Source organism: Propithecus coquereli, unplaced genomic scaffold (assembly GCF_000956105.1).
Source record: "Propithecus coquereli isolate 6110/MARCELLA unplaced genomic scaffold, Pcoq_1.0 Scaffold99, whole genome shotgun sequence".
Taxonomy (NCBI): domain Eukaryota; kingdom Metazoa; phylum Chordata; class Mammalia; order Primates; family Indriidae; genus Propithecus; species Propithecus coquereli.
In genome coordinates, this window is record NW_012156284.1 from 7471132 (window position 1) to 7481763 (window position 10632).

The following is a 10632-nucleotide window of genomic DNA, read 5'->3' on the forward strand; positions in this document are numbered from 1 at the left end:
TAAAAGACACTGGAACAATGAAAGCAAAGAAAGTGGGACCCACAAACTCTGTGCATAAAAAAATTGTCATTCACCTTCAAGAACTCAGAGCATAAAATCCCCAGACTTTTTTTTCTTTTTTTGAAGAAACAACTAAAAAGAATAATAACAACAAAATACTAGCTATCATAAACAGATAAATCGAAAAATCAGACAGGATGGTAATTATTTAATACATTTATCTGATATATTAAAACAAACGTAAAGATTATAGGCATAGGAAAAATATGTAAATGCTAACATAGAAATGGTATCACAAAGTTGATAGGGAAAGAGTATTAATTTATATGTTGAGTTCCTCATCATTCATAGCAGAGAGTCAAAATACATCATTCATATCTTAAAGGTATCTTAAAGGTTTCTATTTAAAGGTAGAAACACTAAGAAACAATATAAACAATTAAATCGGGGAGCACAGAGATGGGAGGAGAGAGTGGAAAAAAATGGAAATATACTAAACATTTTCTCAACAGCCCAAAACATCATAAAGAAAACCAAAAGGCTAATGACAAATTGGGCATAAATATTTCCAACGTATATCACAGATCCCTAGTAAATAAAGAGCTTCTAAAATATTGAGACGGAAACATTAACAATGCAAGAGAAAATTGGGCAAGCATATGAAAAGAATAAAGCAAATCCTGAATACAGGAAATTCCATAGGCAAATGACCTGGTTTCCTCAAAGAATAAATTGAAGAGAATAAAAAGGGTGGGAAGAAATGTTATCAATTAAAGGAAGCTTAAGGGATATAGAAACCAAATGCAATGTGCTGACATTTTTGGGAATCTAATTCAAACAAACAATTAAAAAGACATTTTGAAGACACTGGGGATATTTGAATATGGATTATATATTAAATATTAAGGAGGCATTGCTAATTTTAGGAGGTGTGATGATATTGTGGATTATGTTTTTGAAGGCCTTATCTGTTAGAGAAACATATGGAAGTGTTGAAGGGTAAATTAATGTGATACCTGGGATTTGTTTTAAAACATTCTTTAAAAATTATAAGAAAGTAAAGGGGTAGATGAAACAAAAATGTTGATAATGTTTGAATCCAGGAGATGAGTCTATATGGGTTGATTATACCATTCTCTCTACTTTTGTATATGTTAAAAATTTGATTGTGTATATTCAAATGAGCAGTTTCTAAAAGTCCTATATGGCAGTGCAATTATCTGCATCTAAAGAACAGATAAATCAGAACTATCACAATTCTTTCAGTTACCATTGAAATATAATTCCCTTTGCTTTCTTTTATTGATATTATTTGTTTTAAAACTAAAGCTTTAAAATAACACATATAAACAACTTGTGTGACAGTTTTGTAACTTGAGCTGACCAGATTCTGAAATGACTGATCCATTCAATTAAACTGACTGCATAGGGACTTTGATGAACATATAAGAATTATATTATTGCAAATTTGCTGATGAAATCATTAGTCATTTAGGGAGGGAAGAGTAGGTATGTAAATGTTGTAGATAGAATCATAAGAAAAATAAATGTGTTACTGACCTTAAAATGGATACCAGCCTCTGAAGGGAGAAAGGGAGGTACACAAACGTTGCTATATCTGGCTATTCTGGAACATCCTTTGCAGCATCTCCCTACTCCTCCCCCAACTCATCCAGGGTAGGGCTTCCGCTCCATTAACAAACCTCGCTATGGTGTTCATAATCCTTTCAAGGAAGCTATTACTTATCCCAGGATGGAGAAGAAAAACGTCTCTAGACCTGCAGTCCCCAATTCCCCACCCATAAACCGGTACTGGTCCGTGAGTGGTTTGTTAGGAGGAGGTGAGCTAGCAAAGTTTCACCTGTATTTACAACCACTCCTCATTGCTGGCATCACCATATAAGCTCCACCTCCTGTCAGATCAGCGATGACATTAAATTTTCATAGGAGTGTGAACCCTACTATAAACTGCATGCGAGGGATCTAGCTTGTATGCTCCTTATGAGAATCTAATGCCTTATGATCTGAGGTGGAGATTCTAGCACTGGGGAGCAGCTGCAAATACAGATTATCATTAGCAGAGAGGTTTGCTCAATAAATTGTAATGCACTTGAATCATCCCCAAACCATCCCCCACCCCGCCACCGTCTGTGGAAAAATTGTCTTCCATGAATCCTGTCCTTGGTGCCAAAAAGGTTTAGGACCACTGCTCTAGACAATAGAACATTGAAGAAAAAGGAACAAATTCTAATAGGCATTTCAGGCAGGAGGGAAAAAAATGCAAGTAGATGATCATATTTTCATTAAGGGTAGGGGGTTACCAGTACTGTCAAAGGACACCAAACAGGTCATTGTCCACTGTATCTACCTTTAGAACTAAGTCGGATAAGACTGTAGAGAATATACTTGACCTACTCAGTAATGCAAACTGCTGCCAGACACTTTTAACACTACTTTAACAAAATCCATATTTCAACCCAAATAATAAACATTCTTCATACAATTATCCCACTCTAACCATTGAGGAAAACATTCTCAGGACCTTAAATTGACACAGCTTTATTAGCTTGGTTTTAATTGCTTTAAGAACCTAGAAACTTAAAGTGCATTTTTAAAAATGCAAATATTCCACTAATTTCAACAAGAGTTCTCCCTCTAGTTTGCCTACTTCCACATTGCTGAGGTTTTCACTGTTTTAATAGCAGAACAAAAAATCAAATATGCAATGTGTGTAACATACTTCTAGCTTTCTATACCATTCTGCAAAACGGAGTAACACAGAACTAATGGATGGCAATGCTTATCTATTCGAATGAATAGAAAAGTCCAAAGATATATTGGCAGATTTAATATGATTAAATGATTATGACCTTTAATATGAATAATTTCATTTTATTGACAGTACAATTACAGTGGCCATTTCAAGTCTAATATGCCTAAGACGAGAATTCAGGAGTCTGAAGTTCATATTTGTTATTTCAGCATTTCTACCTTTTTTTAATAGTTTTTCTCTAAGTGGTAATTTTATCTTTAGACATGATTATCTATTTTTTGCAATGCCTATGCCATTATCATGAATTCCTCCCTGGGTGGTACAGTCCTTGACAGTATCTGCATTTTTACTGCAGAGTCTGTCCCCAAAGTAACCAGAGTGTCACACTTTCCTTCTCTGGAGCTTACAGTATAACCTGTTTTTACATGAGTGAAGGACATCACCTAACAAACATACATAAGCACAACACACACAGTCATAGTAAGCTCCCGTGCACATGCATACATGCTCAGGAAATGTACATTTCAGATCACCAAAGCTCCTTGGCCTAGCTCTCCCAGATGTGGCTCAGATGCCACCTTGGCATGGCATCCTCAGACTGGAGACCCTTTCCTTCCCCCTCAGATCAGGTGCTCACTCGGCTTGGTAGTAGGGAGTAGATCTCATCTACTCATGTGTCCTCAACTTCCACCCCAGAAGGGTCACTCCCAGATCTAACTACAGCCAAGATTCTTTTCCTGGCCCTTCCCTGTAACTAGTTACCATCTCAGTTCTGTCCCAAGAAACGATAAAAGCAGCAGACTGGAACCTGTGAGGGCAGGACCACATTTCACTCAGCAAATCTCTAGCTCCTCTCAGCATACCTGGGCCATTATCAATTTGGAATGACTGGCTAATTTTTGGCTTTGCTGGGTCCTTTACCTAACTTTCAGCTCTTGCCCACCACTTTTCTACATCCATCCCCAGTTCGAGGCTTTTCTAGTTAGGAAGTGGTATTTTCTGGCCTCATACATACTATGTCTGAAATGTAACCTCTTACTCTTGCAAAGGTCTTTGTATGTTTTCCAAGGAGACTGGGGGAAGTGATCAATTAATACTAAATAACGAGGAATCACCTTTATATTCAGGTTTGGAGAGAGCAGCTCCATGAGGAGCCCCACATTTCATTTCCACCCAGACCTCAGCCTCCTTTGTCATAATACCCACCCATCCCCATCCTCCAGAAACAACTGTCCAAGGCCCAAGGAATAACTCCTGCCCTGGACTTTTCCTGTTCACCAGGTCAAGCAGCTTTCTTTCTGACTTCATGTCAGACCTCCAAGGGCAAATGTTGCCTGGCGTGCTCTCATTTCCACTCTCCCTGAACCTGCTTTGCTCCTCTTCACCCCTGACATTTTCCTACTAAACCTAAGCTTAGAGCCAGAGACCTGCTTCCTGAGACTTTGATTCTCAGGCCTGGGAGTGACAGCCCATGCTTACCGAGTGTTCACCATTTAGCAGGGATAATTCTAAATGCCTCATGGGTATGATCTCATTTACCCCACATTGGTGAGGTAATTAATATGATGCCCAGTATCTCATGTAATCCCTACTGTGAGGCTTACCAGTACAAATAAAATATTCTGCCTCAAAAGCCCTTAAACAGTAAGGAAATGTATTATTTAAATTAGAGGTCCTGAGGTCAGGCTGGCTCCAGGTATGGTACAATGAGGACATCTGGCAAGATATGAGAACTCTGAACCCCTCAAATCCTCCTGAGCCCTCCTGCCTACCAGAGATAGTCCCCCAAATCCCCCAACCAAGCTTCTCTGCATTAAATATTTCACTGACTTAACCTAGGGTAATGGTATCACAAAGGTATGCAGATTCTTCTCAGCTGCCACCAGTACGCTTTCACTGCCTGCGAAACATCCACGCCCATAGAGATTTCAGCATAGCCCAGATAGCAGTACAAGGTCTGATTTAGGAGATTGCCAAGCATCTTTCTAAATCCCATAGGCAGGAATCTGGAGCATATTTATGGGTGGAGATTCTAAGGATGTCTGTCCAAGGAGGGTGAAATGTTTAAGATCAGGCTATAATCTTACGGGTGCATGCACCCAAGAGCTAGGATTTAAGGTTAGCTCGAGCACTGGAAAGTGGCATTAAAACAATGTACTCTGTGGGTTATTTGGAGCCTGAACTCAAACACCTGCCCAGAGTTAATAAGAATTAATGGGCAGAACTTCCCTGACAGTGCTAAAGAATCAAAAATCTCAGGAAAATAGGAACATCATATGTGTCCAGGTTTATGCCTGTTGTCACAATCTAATTAATACTGCTTCCTTTCACTCTCAAAAGTGTTCTTCTTTGGGATCCTGGGCCATCTGGTCAGCCACCCCTTACCCATGCTACCCTGGAGGTCCCCAGAAGAAATCCCCTTCACCAGGGCTTTAAGAAATGCCTTAGTGAGGGGAGCACGAGAAACCCTATAAGGCCCTGAGGTAGCTGTCCTCTGTAGCCTAGAGATGACTGTGGGGAATACTGGGATTGACTGGGTTCCCTGATCACGAAGGGAATAATGGAAGTCAGAGTGACAGTGGCAGAGGCCAATGACAGCACTTAACCATTAAACGACAGTCATTTCTTTCTCTTTTTTTTTGTAGTGCTTGATCTTTATTGAAAAGAATGTCAATGCTTTTTCCAGATAATATTGAGGAGCTGGACTGAGTGCCTGTTTGTTTTTAATATTATTTGTTCAAACGCACACATCTGTGGGACTGCTGCAATTTTGAAAGAAAAACAACAGCTGTATAAAACCTGTGCATAGGCAAAAAGAAAAGAAATGTCAACAATCTGGCTGCCAGGCACACCAGGTCCCTGTGGCAATCTGGGGGGGCAAGGGATGCCCCTAGAAGTAGGTAGAAAACTAACCAGGTTGAATGACTGGCCCCTTCAGGAATTGGTGAGCCGTCCATATCAATGTCCAAAGAGGTATAGCCAACTCAGGCAGGCACCTTCTAGGTTGGTCCTTATCTCCAAAGGTGGTGGTCTGTTCAGTGGGATGTGGTGAGTGGTGGTGAAGCAGCAGCATAGGTCTCTGGGCAGATGTAGGCCTGGCAGTCAGCGGGTGGCAGCAGTTCTGTGGGTGGTCTGACCAGTTTGTAACAAGGGCCTGGAACAGCTGGGGCTCAGGACACAGTTCGGATTAGCAGGGGAGGGGTCCTGGGGCTGGCCAGAGTGGATGACGGTGCGATTCTGAGCCAGGTCCCAGCTTCAGCTTCAGCCCCAGCCCCAGCCCCAGCCCCAGCCCCAGCAGCAGTTAACTGGAGCGCTATTCCTGGAACAAAGACAAGCACTACGACAGGATAAAGGAGGAAACAGAAGGGCAGGGGTAGGGAAGAGGCCCTGAGGGCAAGGGGGAGCAGGACAGCTCCTGGAGTGGCCGAGGTGGGGGTGGGGGGAGGAGGTGGTGACGTGCAGCAGCCCCCCTCACCAAGACCCGAAGGGCTCGGGCCTAGTAATCATCCTCCTCGTCGTCGTAGTCGTCTTCGTCGTCATCCCATCCAAAACACTGTTTCATCTCCTCAAGAAAAGCCCGGTAATCACCTAGGATGGGGCTATCCATTTCGATGTAGGGCACCACCCACTCCTCGGCTTCCCCGGTGAGGAGGCTGATTAGGAAGGCCACCTTCATGGCGTCGTTGCAGAATCGGTTCTCATTCACAAGCATGTAAGACGCCGTCTGCACAATAAACTCGGGGAGCCGGGAGCTCTCGCCATTAAACGTTTCAGGGAAGGGCACCGGGCAGCTTGGCGGACGTACCTGGCGCAGCAGGCTGGCCCTCTCGCACACTAGCAGCCGCAGCTGTTCCATGAGCTGGCTGTTCTCAATGCTCAGGGCTCTGTGTCGCATCAGGAGCGCATGCAGCAGCAGCACCAGCTCGTCCACCATTGCGAACAGCTTGGAAGGGCAGGGCTCGGCTCGGTTCAGCTCCCCTCGGCCAAGGTGCGCACGGAGGCCTCGCAGGAAGTACGTGTCCGCGGAGGCGAGCGGTGGCCAGGGGCGGGGGGTGCGCGCCGGGGTCGCGCTGCTGCGCAAGCTCGGCTCACAAGGGCCTTCGGGCCGCTGGTGCGCGGGCGCGATGCAGGAGGGGCGTGGCCAGGGAAGAGGCCGGGACAGCGTGGGGGCGTGGCCAGGATGGGGCGGGCGAGGTTGAGGAGTCATAGCCAGGCAGGGCGTGGCCAGGAACTGGCCGCGCAGGGTCGCAGAGCAGCTGGCGGTTGGTCGTTCTGGCAGGCGAGTAAAGACTGGGAAGGACGGCTGAGCCCCGATGTATGGCCTGTATTAGCAGAGGACTCGGCGAGTGCTGAGACCCATCTCAGAGAGAGCCAACATGCTCAAGCTGAAAGGATCAACCACCCTTCTCCCCAGCCTACTCTCACAATTCAATGTTCCTTTGTGGGCCTGCACACACTAGATTCCCTTGGCTTGATGCTTTAACACACATATTCTTATTTAAATCTCACCCAGCGGAGCATTGACACTGCTGGCCGCACTGCGGGAGTCACACATCCTTTCAGAGTTATAAAGACCCTCAGGAGTCTTTTTCATGAAAAAGCAGCATTTAAACAGGGACTTTCTTTAGTTGGGAAATAATAATATTTACCTCTCTTTAAAAAAACTAAATAGCGAACTATAAAATGTTCTGCAAAATCCACATCTGATAACCAATTGCAGGGATCGTGCCCGTCTTTGAGTCTATTTCATGTCCTGACATTAGTGCCTTGGCCACTGGGTACTATTCTTTACTTAACAATAAATAAACCGTTAAGAAGTTTGTATTTTTCAATGATTTTGTTTTTCTACTTTGAATGTGATTTTTCAAATAGTTGTTGACAGCTGAGTTGGGTCCTTGACGTTAGAGCCAATATAATAAACTGTTGGATCTGCATGTAAAATATATCCCCATATACCATGGAGTTCTACTCAGCCACAAAAAACAATGGTGATCTGGCACCTCTTTTATTATCCTGAATAGAGCTGGAGCCCATTCTACTAAGTGAAATATCCCAAGAATGGGAAAACAAGCACCACATCAAATTGGTATTACCAATCACCATCAAATTGGTATTACCAAGTACTCACCATCAAATTGGTATTAACTTATCAACACTTAAGTGCATATATAGTAATAACATTCATCAAGTGTTGGGCAGATGGGAGTGGGAAGGAGGGGATGGGTACATATATACACACACATAATGGGTGCAGTGTGCACCATCTGGAGGATGGACATGCTTGAAGCTCTGACTCGGGTGAGGCAAAGGCAATATATGTAACTTAAACGTTTGTGCCCCCGTAGTATGCCGAAATAAAAAAAAAAAATAAAAAAAAATCCCCAATTCAATCACTTCTTGTCAATTCTACCACTACCAACCTGATCCCAGCCTTCCTTTCTTATTAATACTGCTCAACTAATTGCTTAGCTTTCAGTCTTCTCTTCCTGTAGTATATTCTCCACAGAGTAGCCACAGGAATTCTTTAGAACAAAAGTTAGATCCCTTCACTCCCCTTCTCAAAACCTTCCAAAAGATTCCCCTCAGAATAAAGAGCAAGGTAGCAGCTGCTGCCTACAAACTGCTGCCTCTGGCTTATCATTTGTGCCTCTTCCCATTTTCTGCTCTACTCTAATCACACTGCCCTCCCTGCAGATTGTCACACACATCAAGTAGCTCTGGCCTCAGGCTTTTGCAGATTCTATCCCTTCCACCTTGCAAGGCTCTCTCCCCAGTTAGCGGCCTGACTCCTCCCAGTGCTTTCAGAGAGGGATTTTCTGACTACCCCATCTGTCAAAGCACCCTGTTCTCTGCCAGCAATCTCTAACCCCCTACACTACTTCAGGTCTCTACATAGCGTTTATCATACTATGGGCCACCATATCATGTAGCACTTTGTTCATCATCTGCTTCCACTTTAGAATGTAAGTCCATGCAGAGAAGCACTCTCCTTTGCTAGCTGCTCTATTTCTAGTGCCTAGAAAAGTGCCTGGCCCAAAGTAGGGGCTCCATAAATGTTTGGTGAATGAAAGAATCTCAGGATGCAGGTGTGAGATAAAAATTAGAAGAGGTGGCTGCACAAAGTGCCCCAAAATACTCTTCAAATTGTTCAGTATGTTCTATCTCTGATCATGAATCAGTCTCCATTGTGAAATGATGACTGACATAATAAAAATGGCTGAATAGATTTTTAAGGAAATCTTATTCAGTCTTTTACAATAGTATTGAATGGTCATCCATAGAAGTGTGAGGAGAGAGGAGAGAAACAGGGCTGAGGCCCATGTAGAAAGAGGAAGAGGATCACACCCACACAAGGATGGGCAGTGAAAAAAGTGGGTAGAAGGAATGTGAGCACTTGGGCTCTCCTGCTCTATGTAACCCCCCACTAGATGAGAAGCTCCTGAGGGGAGTCAGGGATCTGCTCTCCTACTTCTATCTTTGGCATTTGACAGTGTTTACTAGCTGCTCCACAAATGTTCAGTGGATAGAATGAAAGGGAGGGATAAGAAATGTCAGAGATAGGTCCCTGGCCATTGACAGATCACAGTGGAGGGTGGGCCTGGCTGGGACAGAGGTAGTGTCCAGCTCTACCTTTCATGCCCAGGTCTTAATATTCCCAAGAAGAAATGGTCAGGGTTCTCTCCTGGAAGCACACTTTCTGTGGCAGGCACTGGGCTGGGTAATTGACTGGGGCCGTTTCACTAACCCATGGCAAGCACCATGCATGGGAATGGGCACTTTGGAGCCTGAGACCCAAAAGTTGAAGACTTGCCTAAACTCAAGAGAGCAAGAGGTTGGTTGCAATATACAATCATTCTATCCCCTTTGACTCTAAATCACATGCCCTTCCACTGAACAATTAATGTGCACTAGACTCCTTTGAGGCCATTAGGTCCAGGCAGGTGTGATGGGAATACAGATATGATTAGGCAGATGCTGCCCTGTTCCTCTTCCTACAACCCCTTGGCAGAGGGATTCAGGAGGAAACCAAATGAGGCAGCCATGAGCATTCCCTCTGAGAGAGCTCTGAGATCCTGGTAGACAGTAAATGTTCTGGCTAGAACTGTGGCCAGAGCCGAGCAGTAACTTTGGTGGGGTGCTTCATAGCTTGGAGGGAGGGAGTGTAGGCAGACAGCTTAGCACTGACTCACAGAGGAAGCAGTCATGAAGAGGAGAGTAGTATCAGCAGACAGAATGTATAGAATCCTAATGTTCATGTTAACCAGCTTCCAGGGGCCTGTGAGGCTCTCCCACCAGTGCCAAGGCCCACCCTCCTTAGGGCTGCATGTCATTTTCCTCATTCCCCTTCCCCCTCTCAAGTGGCCCTTGAATGTTCCTTTACATCTGTGTGAAGAAACTGGGGCCAGACACAAGTACTCCCATACTTGTCATAGGGAGTACTTGTCTCAGGCTCACAAACTTCACTAGAATATCTTTGGCTCAGAATGCTCCGCAGGTGGCTCAGACCCCACCATTTGGCCAAAGCAATAGGCCCAAGGCCAAGGGAGTGATCCCTGGTGCTTCTCACTGCCACAATCTTCCACACTCCCAACCTTGCCCAGATACACCCCAAGCAACTGGACTGTAAAATTCTCTTGAAATAAACATGAAAACATCCCATGATTCTTCAGCCACCATATGAGTATGGGCAAACTAACCCAGCACTCAAATATGCAGCCAGGAGCAGAAAGTAGCTTCAGAGAGATATTTGTGAGAGGGCTGGATGGATGACACAAAGATCCAGATCTCTACCCATAGTCCCCTCCCACTGCCCCTTCATAGCCAAGTGCACATGGGGCTGCTTTTTATAGAATCCGCAT

At 44.3% G+C, this 10632-nt stretch overlaps 1 protein-coding gene across 1 annotated transcript; it reads right to left on the reverse strand.

Annotated features, from left to right (window-relative positions):
• Positions 1 to 5440: 5440 nt before the first annotated feature.
• Positions 5441 to 6888, reverse strand: LDOC1 (leucine zipper, down-regulated in cancer 1). Its single transcript, XM_012665272.1, has 2 exons — positions 5687 to 6888; positions 5441 to 5572 (listed from the first exon to the last, which is right to left on the reverse strand). Exon 1 carries the CDS (start codon positions 6705 to 6707, stop codon positions 6270 to 6272), a length of 438 nt encoding a protein of 145 aa, XP_012520726.1. The 5' UTR covers positions 6708 to 6888; the 3' UTR covers positions 5441 to 5572; positions 5687 to 6269.
• Between the last annotated feature and the right edge of the window lie 3744 nt (positions 6889 to 10632).